Raw genomic sequence first — 12,500 nt, 5'->3', positions numbered from 1 at the left:
ATATATAATAAAATAAATAATACACACACATATATATATATATATATATATATATATATATATATACATACACATACGTATATGTACCTACTTACATCTATACATATATATATATGCATATGTGGGCACAGGACGTCACAAAACGTCTACAACAAAAAAATACGAAGCAGGAGTACATGGAACATGAACATTCTTTCGAACAACGAAAGACACAAATGGAAAACAAAACAAACAACATAAAGAACGACCCTTCATCAGTTGTTGGCTGTTTTTCTAGTCTCATATTTGGAGCATTTAACACCAATATATGCCTTCGATAAAAGAGTTGCTCCCGCAAAGCAAATTAAATCAAATTTGGGATTTTGTGGAGGGTCAAAATAGGTAACACAAACAGGACAGTGAAAACAAACAGAAAGGGCTGCTAAGCCTAAACGAGGTTGCGGTGGCAAATACGTAAATCAAGCTAGGACAGGAGACAAATATGAAATGCACCCACAATGGCCTATGTAGCACAAGTGCTGCCCGGAGTGGATGTTTATTTGGCTGCCCCTTAAAAGTTCTAATACTTCAAACCAAAAACAGAATAATATAGGTATACATGTATGCAAAATAAGAAGACAAACCATTTATTTACCTCAAATTTACCTTTATTATGTTTATACACAAAAAATAATAGGAAAAATATGTTAAAGAACAGAAGATGAGTGAATTACAAAAATGAACAATTTACAAATTGATTTTACATACCTTCCTCTTCGTGAAATCTTGAATGACTTCATCAAAATTAATTTTATCCACAAGGTCACGCTCTATGGAGAGTATTGCCAAATCAGTCAACCTTTTTGACTTATTGTTGACCTTAGGTGGTTTTTGATGAGCTTTAGTTTAGAAAAGGACTGTTTGCAGCTAGCAACCTTAATGGCAATGAATCAATAAGATTATATTTCTGAATAAACTGAAGAACTTACAAAGGCTCTTCCATGCCTTCAGCATCAGCAGCCACCAAATAATTTTGCAGTCTTGCCCTTTCAACCAGAAAGTCTTCTCTCTTAATATTCTCATTAAAAAGCATACAGTTCTATATTTGAGAGATGAGGAATTATTTACATTTGACAGATATTTGTCCTCATCTTGTTTGTTGTTAACACAATGTTTCGGCTGATATACCCTCCAGCCTTCATCAGGTGTCTTGGAGAAATTTCGAACCTGGGTTTTCATTCCTAACGTATTTTTCGATGTTATTATTTAGGTCACTGCCTGGAATTGAACTTGGAATCTTGGGGTTAGTAGCCCATGCTCTTAACCATATGGAGTGAATTTTAGGGCTTATAAATCTAATATTCTCCTATCCTTCCTTAATACCAGTTCCCATATGCTACTCATATCTGCACTCAGTCTGCTTAGGAGGTTGTTGTGTCCTAGCATATCTGCTGCTTCTTTTAGTTTTTGTATTTTCCAGTGGTGTTCTCTGTCTATTATTTAAATCCATCCCACAGAGGGAGGTGGTCTCCATTTTTCCATACATGGTCAGCTATACCCGATTTATCAATATCTCCTCATGTCAAAGCTTTGTAATGTTCCTCTACCCTTATTTTGAGTGGGGCGGCATGTTTCGCCTTTGTATAACCTACCACAGCTGCATACAGTGTAAAGAGAGGGATTGCTCAGTGCTTAAAACATCGTGCAAAGAATATAAGTAGCGAACTTGATACACACCACGAAGAAATGATCAAACTCAATAACAATCTATTAAGTAACAACTACTCCAAAAACATACTATCCACTTCAATTATGAGGAAAAGAGAGGATGAAACCAATAAACTGTCTGTCTACCCTATGTGAAAGGCCTCTCCGAAAAGATACAAAAGATATGTGGCCCATTTGACATCAGGACAGTATTCAAGAGTAATACAACACTTCACAAATATCTCCTTCGAGTAAAACCACCAATAGAAGAGAATATGACTAAGAACTGCGTGTACTCCATTCCATGCAGCTGTAGTAGGTTATACAAAGGCAAAACATGCCACTCCCTCAAAATAAGGGTAGAGGAACATCGCAAAGCTGTGACATGAGATATTGATAAATTGGGTATGGCTGATCATGTGTGGAAAAATGGAAACTACCTCCCCCTGTGGGATGAAGTTAAAATAATAGACAGAGAACACCACTGGAAAATACAAAAACTAAAAGAATCAGCGCATATGCTAGGACACAACAACCTCCTAAGCAGACAGAGTGCAGATATGAGTAGCATATGGGAACCGGTATTAAGGAAGGATAGGAAAATATTAGATTTATAAGCCCTAAAATTCACTTCATAATCGTCTACGGGTGTAGTTATTAAGAGCACAGGCTACTAACCCCAAGATTCAGAGTTTGATTCCAGGTAGTGACCTGAATAATAATAATAACATTGAAAAATACCTTAGGAAAGAGAACCCAGGTTTAAAATTTCCCCAAGACACCTAAAGACGACTGGAGGGTATATCAGCCAAAACATGCTAACAACAAACAATAAGAGGATAAAGATCTGTCAAATGTAAATAATGTTCATCAAAAGCATCTACATTACAATTACACTCTTCATCTAACAAATTGTGAGAAAGGTGTATTTCTTTGCAATATCATGAAGTCTTTTGATCCTAGAAGCTATTTCTTCAACCAGTCTGTCTATCACTGACAATATTTTTCTTCTTAACTCAATGTCATAGCTGAGAGTGGCATCGATACTTTCTTCATAGCTCATTCTTTTTGTGAATTTGAAGCTCTGTGCTGATTTCCATATCAGAACAAATTTCGGTTGAATAGGCCAACGAATCATCTACTGTTTTGTCTCTGCTTACAAGTAGAATAGTTTTCAAGGCTGATAGTTAAATGGCACATTGTTGCAACTCCAAACCTTTTGTTTGGAGGTACTTTTGAGTGTCATTAATTTCAGGAAGTATATCTCTCCAAAGGTCAAGAAATGACAAGAAAGAATATGACAGCATCACCTGAAGAATTAAACCTGCATCAGATCTCGCAGTCTATCTTCTGCATCTTCCATCAACCGTTCTAGCACAGTGATGATTTCCATGAATTTTTCTATGTACAATTTTCACTGCACCTGCTTGGCTACTTCATCTCCTTTCTCCAGCCTGTTTGATAGTTGCAAGAGTTATCCCATTGATGAGTTGAGGTTGAGAAGAATGAAAATAAACGGTCCAATGTGCCAAAAAATGTAACTGAATCTGCACCCACTTAAGCTGTATGCACAGATGCTAAATTCAGAGAGTGATTGGCGCATGGCACAAATACAATCTTTGGATTAACTTCTGTGATGCGTGGTTGAACACCGGATCAATGACCTACCATTACTGTCGCATTATCAAATGCTTGTCCACGACAGTCTTGAATGTTAATGTCGTCCATTTCTAATTACTTCAGAATCATTGGTGTAATTTGCTCAGCATTTTTGCCTTTCATCTCAATAAAACGAAGAAAGGATTCTTCTACTTTTACTTTCATTTCACCTATTTGAACATAACGTGGCATCTGAGAAATTTAGTCAATATGAGAAATATCTGGAATACTATCAAAAATAATGCAATACTATTTACTCTGTTTCACTTCATTGATAACTTTCTTTCTCACTTGATCTCCCAGGGCGTTCACAAATTCATTCTGAATTTTTGGTGAGAGACAGGAATTTGTAAACTTATCAATTTTTACTTTCACCAAATGTTCACATAGAACTGGGTTGAATTTTCCAATCAGTTGAACAAGCTCCAGAAAATTTCCTTCATTTTCATTTGCCTTCTCAACTTGAATATCTTCTCTATGGCCTCATAAAGCTAGGTTTTGCTTAGCAAGAAACGTAATTATGTCCCAGAATCTAGTCAGGATTTGCTTCCGTTTCTTTGTTTCATTTTCAACAAAGGTTTGTTGTTCTTTATCTATTACCTCGCCTTTGGAAAGACGAATTTCTAGCTCTTTCCACTGAGTAAATGCATTCTCATGTGCAGGACTAGATTCATGTTTTTTTTTTATTATAAGATTCAACTTCCACCAAGATTTGAAATCATTGACTGAGCAAAACTTTGAGTTTCCACTTGAAAATAAATTACAACAAAACAAAACATGGCTTCTTTCTATGAAGAGTTTATCATCAAAGTTCTCAAGATTTTTTTCCTCCATTTTGTAAAATTTTTTAAAAAAACTAGTTTCTTGACAATCTTCTAGTCATCCCTTTCAGTTTTGATATAAGTCCTGGACATACAACTTCTTTAAATTCACAGTCAATATTTTGCACAGCCTTCGATCCTTGTTGTACAAGGATTTCCCAAATACTGTCAACGTGATTAAACTTAGCAAACCACACCCCAATGTCTAGAGTTTTGTTCTTCAATAGTTTGTGGTGGATCAACATCATCAACTATTTTCTTACTTCATTAACATCATCTCTATGACCTTCTACAGTAATATCAGTTTCCTCTGGACGGTCGGGTCTGATGAGAAATTTAATTATGGCACCTTCATTTCGTCTTTCTTCTCTCGTTTTTTTCTTTTTCTTTTTTTTTTTCTTTTTGAAATGCTGCATTGCTGTCCTTAATTCGCTTCATCTCAAATTATATGAGTGATATTGTAAATTTATATGAATAAAACCAAATAGAGTATAGACCAACCTAAAAAATAATCAGCTTTCTGAATATCATCGACACACTGTCTTATCCAATAACACACAATATTACTGGATTAACAATATTATAATGTATATTACACATTAACAAACAATACAAGTTTACTGATGATAAATTTTAATTTTAAGGTAATTTTAATTGCTACTTTACATTATTAAAGTCTATAATATTTATACTGCATTTTTATTAATGATATATTAATACAAATAAATTGTGCCACTTGGGGCAGACTGTCCCCACCTCTTAGTATGCCACTGTGTACACACACACAACAACTCACACACAACTGTTTCAGTTTCCATTTATGAAATCCAGCCCCCATGGCTATGGTAGAAGATGCTTGCCCAAAGTACCAAGTGGTTGGGAAGTAAACTTCTCAGTGCCTGGACTTACTCCAAGGTCGATAAAAATACAAAAAGTAATAATGGACTCGTAATATATTCAAATGAATTCAAGCTTAGGAAAAGAGACAAGAAAATCTATACAATTGTATTTTCTCTCTACATTAATAAACATTCACTCATACATACACAAAAAAATAAAAGAATTAGTGGATGGTAGGCTCCACTAGAGAAATTAATGCATAACAAGAAATACAAGTTCTGGTCAAAAAAAGTATTGGGACTTTTGCTATTGTAATGGAGCTAAAGTATGCAGAGTGAAGCAACTTGGCACAGATTGACCTTGAACTCTTTTGCACATACACAGTTAAAATGTTCTCAATCTCTTCTGTTGTTTATAGCAGTACTTGGAAGTTCAAGTACTTAGGTGGTTGGGTGAGAGGTTCAGAAGCAGACATCAAGATCAGGAAGACACAAGCACGGACAGTCAGTCACAAGCTAAAGGAAGTCTGGAATTCCAAATTGTTCAGGCAAATCAAAACCAAGCTGTTCATTGCAACTGTTGAATCAGGGCTATTATTATATGGCAGTGAAACATGGACACTAACAAAGAAATTGTGAAATGAGCTAAATGGATGCTACACAAGGATTCTCCAAATGACTCTATATGTGGAATGATAGCAACATATGACAAATGAATGACTTTATGGAGACCTGTTGAAAGTTATCAACCAAGATCAGCTAAAGACAACTGCAAACTACCTTGTCACCGCATGCACCACCCTAAGTTGGAACCCACTTCATGGTGACATAAGAAGAGGAAAACGTCATCACACTTACATTGACAATTTGATTGCAGATATAAGCCTGGAATGTATCCAGGATATTAAGGTAATGACGATGAACCGAGAAAGGTGGCAGGTGAACTTAGTTGCTACAGCCCAGGTTGGAACCTGGTCACACAAAAAACAAAAAAAAGATGTCATGTATATTGGTGAAAAAACTTATATTACAAATGAAGTTAATTGTGATGCGGGTTCTCTCTGAATTACACAGACAATCCTAAGAGAAAAGTTGGGTATAAGATGCATCAGATGTTGTGTGGAAGAGAGAAGACTGTGCTAGTTTGGTCATGTGATGAATATGGATGAGGACAGCTGTGTGAAGAAGTGCTGATCTCCAAATGTGGAAGGGGTAGACTCAGAAGATGTAGGATGAAGTGATGAGAAAGCATCATCATTGAAATGACAAGGGAGCACAACCTCTGGTGATTTATTGTGCTTGAGAAAACACATCAAGCTAAGTAAAATCATGGCCATCCATACATACAAACATGTCCTTCTGTCAGTTGTACTAGTGCCACATAGTAATGCTCCCATTCGGGGTCACATATAAAGCACCTGTGTTGGTGTCATGCATAAAACTCCTGTGTCAGTGCCACTAATAGACACCCATGTTGGTTCCATGTATAAAGTACCCATGCCAGTCCCACCTAAGAAGCACCCAGCCCACACTGTGAAGTGGTTAGCATTAGGAAGAGTATCCAGCTATAGAAACCATGTTGAAACAGACAAATGGAGCCTGAACAGCTTTTTGGCTGACCAACTCCTATCAAGCCATCCAATCCATTCCAGCATGACAAACAGACATTAAATGATGATGATGAGGCCTGATCAAAATGTATCAGGAAGTGGTTCTATAAAAAGAAAATTACAACACATATCAATTCAGCATCTTTTCTCCTTCAAAATAGCTCTTTTCTGAAGCTACATACTCCATCCAGCATCATTTCCATCAATAGAATCATTCCAGTGAGGAATGATAACAGGCAACTGCCTTGTCACATTCTCTTGGATTTCCTCAACATCTTGAAATCTTGTTGGGGTCTTCCACTGCATAGACTGAGCCTTAGTTTCATGGTCACAACCATAGACCCATGAATTGTCCCCTGTTATAACCATTTAAAAAAAAATTATGTCTTCCTTGACACAAGGAGATCCTGTACATCTGAAACCTGATTTTCTTTTTGAGATGGCCACACTCTACTCCCAAGCACTGCTGTAAACAACAGAAGTGAATGAGAACATCATAACTGAGTGTGCATGTATGACAGAGTTCAAGGTCATTTTGTGCAAAGTGGCTTTACTCTGCATACTTTAGCTCTGTTACCGTGGCAACAGTCCACTTACTTTTTGTTCAGATCTACTTAATGCATGAGTGTTGTTAAAAACATGCAGCTGCAGTATTTTGTGTAACCAAATCCTAATTTCTTGTTTAAAACTATTCTTGTTGACTTACACTGTTAAATATCCTTGAGAGAAGCATAAAAGCCTCTACATCCATAAATGTACTCTTATTTATCATTCTTTAAAGAGTATGAGAATTTTATGTTTTTCTTAATCCCTAAAACAAAATAAACTAACAAATGTTTTCTTTTCCTCTACTTTTTAGGTCAGAATGGCAAATAGACCCCGAGGTTTTGGTCTAAGTGCAGAAATCACTAGAAGAGTAAGTTGATCTTCTATCACTTTGAGTATAAAATTTTATGAATAACGTATTTCTTAGCATGACATTTGATACATGTAATGTAGACATTCAAATATCATCACTATTTTCCAAATCCTGCCATATTTTACATGGAATATTTTGTCCTCTGAAACTGTCTTCTATACAAACAAGCATGGGTGTATGGTAAGAAGTTTACTGCCCAACCACATGGTTTTGAGTTTAGTTCCACTGTGTGGCACCTTGGGCAAATGTATCTTCTACTATAGCTCTGACCCAAACCTTGTGAGTGGATTTGACAGATAGAAACTTAAAGAAGCCAGTTATGTATGTGTACATTATATATATCTATATATCTCCAATAATGGTAAGAAGCTTACTTCCAGGCGGTGAGCTGGCAGAAACGTTAGCACCCTGGGCAAAATGCTTGGCGGTATTTCGTCTGCCATTACATTCTGAGTTCAAATTCCGCCGAGGAAAATGAAAGACATCTTTACTAACAGAAAAGTATATTATTAAAATAGATTAGCTTTTAGATAGATTCTTTAAATCACTGTGGATAAATTCCAGTAATGACCTTCTCAGGCACTCCAATATGATAAAATTATAAACAGAAACAATCAGGTAAGGAAGGGGGTTGAAAAACATCAATACATGTGAAAATAACAAAGAAACGAGGAAGCTGGTCGTAAGATGTGCTAGAAACAATAGCCAAATCTAGCTTAACACACCTTGTCACACAAAAATATTTACAAAATTTTTTTTTACCAAAAAGACTTCTCCCATGGTTTTTAAGTATGTAGTGCCAAAGCATTTCGCCGAAATCAGTCCAGAGTGGAGTGACATGCACATGCACACATACACACACATGACAGGATTCTTTCAGTTTCCGTCTACCAAATCCACTCACAAGGGCTTTGTTTGGGTCAATGCTATAGTAGAAGAAACTTGCTGAAGGTGCCACACAGGGAGACTGAACTTGGGCCCATGTGGTTGGGAAGCAAGCTTCTTACCACACAGCCACTCCTGCGCCTATATATGTGTGGCACCTTGGGCAAGTGTCTTCTTCTATAGCCTTGGGCTGACCAAAGCCTTGTTAGTAGATTTGGTAGACGGTGTGTATCCCCCCCCAACATTGCTCGATGACCGATGCTGGTGTGTTTACGTCCCTGTCACTTAGTGGTTCAGCAAAAGAGACTGATAGAATAAGTACTAGGCTTACAAAGAATAAGTCCTAGGGTTGATTTGCTCGACTATAGGTGGTGCTCCAGCATGGCCGCAGTCAAATGACTGAAGCAAATAAAAGAATATATGTGTGTGTATATGTATACATACATGTGTGTGTGTGTGTGTGCATACTTGTAACCCTTTAACATTCAAATTACTCTGTCAAATATAAAGCTTATTTATTCACATTGTTTTTAATTAATGTTGTAGCTTAGAGATTTCAATAATGTGATTGTTTATATTTATAATGTTATTGTAGGGTAGGTGTGAGAGGTCAGATCTGGCCTGTGTGAACAGGTAGAATATTTGTGCCAGATATGGCCACTTTAAATGGTAAAAACAAATGACATTGTAGGGTAGGTGTAAGAGACCAGATCTGGTCTGTTTGTATATAAAACAGAATATTAGGGTCAGTGATGGCCGTTTAAATGCTAAAGGATTTAATTTGTTACACTATTTAACCCTCTGACTGTTGGGTACCTTGAGAGGTAGAATTCTGCTTTAAGCACCCTGTATAACTTTTTTATTTTTCAGAATTTTCAGAAAATATTTGTGAATTTGTTCTACACCCAGGAATATGATTATGCAGAACTAACCTATCAAAATTTTTTGTGGGTGACTTAAGGGCTATTTAGCTGTTATTTTTAGTACATCTCACGACCACTTGATACCTTTTTTGTTTGTTTTTCAGTCTGACATATTGATGTTTTTCAACATCTTTCTCCCCATAAACACATTTAATAGTCTGTTGCTGGGATTTCAGCAAGAATTCAAACTGTGGTCATAGAAAAAAAAATCAAAAATTTTAAAATTTCAAGAAAATTTTTTTTTTCAGTCACATGTATTCCTGTGTGTAGAACGCAAATTTGCAAAAGTTTTCTGAAAATTCCAAAAATAAAAAGTTTTGAGGGGTTATATGGGGTGCTTAAAGCAGATTTCTGCCTTTTGAGGGCTGCAAGAACTCAGACTTGGTCTTAAGTATGAAAGGAATTTCCCCCTCTCTTTTCACCACTTCCAGAATCTCTGATAAACTAGCATCGACAGTAAATGTCGCAAAATCTCAAGTTACTTTATATCTGCTCTCATTGTACACTGCCAGCGCTCCCCAACTTCCCATCACTATTTTCTTCCCTACACATCAGCATCCTTGTTTCTTGTCCTCGCCATCTCTCCCATCCTATCAATCTCTTTCTCTCTCTCTCTCTTTCTATTTCTCCATTCTCCTTCATTCCTTCACTCTCATTTTCTCACCATTTATGTGTGTCTATATCTACTTATATACACATATACATGTGCATAAAGTTGTGGAACTAAATCGTTATCATGAAACTTCATCTGTTCATAAGCTCACTGTTTATGCATAAGTGTATCTGTATGTGTGTGTGTGTGTAGCCCACTCTAATTTTCTCGCCATTTATGTGTGTATATATCTACTTATATACAAACATACATGTGCATATATACTTGTGGGACTAAATCGTTATCACAAAAAACCATCCGTTCATAAACTCACTGTTTATATATAAGTGTATCTGCATATGTATGTATATATAGGAGTGGTTGTGTAATAAGAAAATGGTTTCCCAACCACATCGTTCCGGGTTCAGTCCCACTGCATGACTCCTTGAGCAAGTGTCTTCTACTATAGCGTCAAGCTGACCAAAGCCTTGTAAGTGGATTTGGTAGACGGAAACTGAAAGAAGCCGGTCATATATATGTGTGTGTGTGTGTGTGTATATATATATATATATATATATACACACATACATACATAGCACTACACCATCATCCACGCACACATTGATGTCACCAGCCCCCTTCCACACGCACATACACAAGCATGCACACCTTCGTTTTGGGATCACCACTTGTTTATTATCTCCCCTTCTTTCTAGCTCTCCTGTGTGACCCCTCTGTCCAGCATTCGCCATGATAGATCATTAGCCACCAAACCTTTTTCCATTTTCTCTCCCTGTTTATTTCTGTGTTCCTTTGTGTTGAAGTGCGTAGACTTGAAACATAAGACTTTCTCACCATCCTGAGCATGAAACTAATACATCTGTTTATTGTTTACACACCTGTTTTCGTCTTTTTTTTTTTGTGAATTCTCACTATATATATATATATATATATATATATATATATATATATATATGTAATATGTGTGTCATTGTGTCTGTGTTTGTTTAGATCACTGTAACTTAGTGGTTTGGCAAAAGAGACTGATAGAATAAGTAGCAGGCTTTAAAAAGATTAAGTACTGGGGTTGATTTATTGGAGTCAATTTCTTCAAGGTGATGCCCCAGTATGGTCACAGTCAAATGACTGAAACTAGTAAAAGAATAAAGAATAAAAGAATATATGTGTGTGTGTCTGTGTGTGTGGAGGGCATATATTTGTCAAGTGACTCATTATCACAAAAAAATCATCTGTTCTTAGGCTTGCTGTTTAGCTAAGTGTGTAGTGTATGTCTTTTGCCACTGAATATGTGAGGAGCATGCTTCTATGTGTTTCAATGACACTTAATATCTTAAGATAAAACCTAACAACTCTTAAGTTAAATAACATTATATCTTCCGCACCCTCCTGCTTCCTCGCCACAGCTTTCAAATAACTCATTGTCTACAATCCATATCTAGTTAACAGTTAACAAGACTTGTACAAATTAACGTAACCTTTCGGCTGGTTTGCTTTGCTATTCACGCAACACAAATATTCTTTTTAATGAAATATAATTACTTATGGTGCAGGCGTGGCTGCTTCCCAACCACATGGTTCCAGGTTCAATCCCACTACATGGCACCTTGGGCAAGTGTCTTCTGCTATAGCTTCAAGCTCATCGAAGTCTTGTAAGTGGATTTGGTAGATAGAAACTGAAAGAAGCCCATTATGTGTGTGTATGTGACCACATGTGTATCGTTGGCGATTTTCTTTCTGTCTTCCCTTCTTTGGACTTTTTCTATATTTCTGATGAAGAGCTCCACTCGAAATATGAAATCATCTTTCTTTTCTTTCCTTTCCTGTGCCTCCAATAACACTGTACTTATTCCACGTCCTCGCATTGTTGTTTATTTCTTGCTTGTTCATGTTTGGATTGATTATACATATATATATATGTAGTAACAGAAAGGGAGGAATTTCGATCATCCCCACATCCCTACGTGGTGAGTTGTAATAAATATAAGAAATTAAAGAAGGAAAATGCACACACTTTACATATACTTTTTAATATATTGTATATTGTATTTGTCAACTGGTTTCGCTAATTATGGCATTAAAGTTATTTTAATTATGTATTTTCGTTAGGAAAAATTTTTTGTTCATGTGTGTGGAGGAATTTACGAATAAAGGATTCAACAAGTAGAAAAATCTAAGGGGAGATAATTGGTGATCGTTATTATTATGGACAGGGAAGATGATTGTTCATCTTTTTTGGGGGGATGGGGGAGAGGAATATACACAAAAATTCAAAAGGTAGTGGGGAGAAATATGTACAGTGATGAGTGTATAATCATGAATTAAAATATGTATAAAGAACAAAGTTGGTTATGCGTGCATATTTAGACATGTTCTATATTTTTCAATGAATAAATTTTCTTTATTTAAACATTCTTGTATTGAAATCGTATCCTTGCACATAACCATCTTTCTTTTCCTGCACAGACATTTAAACAAACAGACATGTTTTACTCTCTCACTTGTATCTTTTCCTTTTCAAAAAAATGTTTCTCCCAGCATTCACTAT

At 36.2% G+C, this 12,500-nt stretch overlaps 1 protein-coding gene across 1 annotated transcript in view; it reads left to right on the top strand.

Annotated features, from left to right (window-relative positions):
- LOC106880419 (calponin-1) overlaps positions 1–12,500 on the top strand; it is a 63,146-nt gene that overhangs the window by 37,810 nt on the left and 12,836 nt on the right. The window contains exon 2 of the mRNA XM_052973791.2: positions 7,475–7,531. Within this exon, the coding sequence (XP_052829751.1) occupies positions 7,481–7,531 (51 nt within the window). The 5' untranslated portion in view covers positions 7,475–7,480. The remainder of the gene's footprint in view (positions 1–7,474; positions 7,532–12,500) is intronic.

This window comes from Octopus bimaculoides, chromosome Z, assembly GCF_046866305.1.
Source record: "Octopus bimaculoides isolate indiv1 chromosome Z, ASM4686630v1, whole genome shotgun sequence".
NCBI classification, from domain to species: domain Eukaryota; kingdom Metazoa; phylum Mollusca; class Cephalopoda; order Octopoda; family Octopodidae; genus Octopus; species Octopus bimaculoides.
Note: the sequence above shows the minus strand (reverse complement) of the source record. Positions and strands in the feature narration are given on the sequence as shown.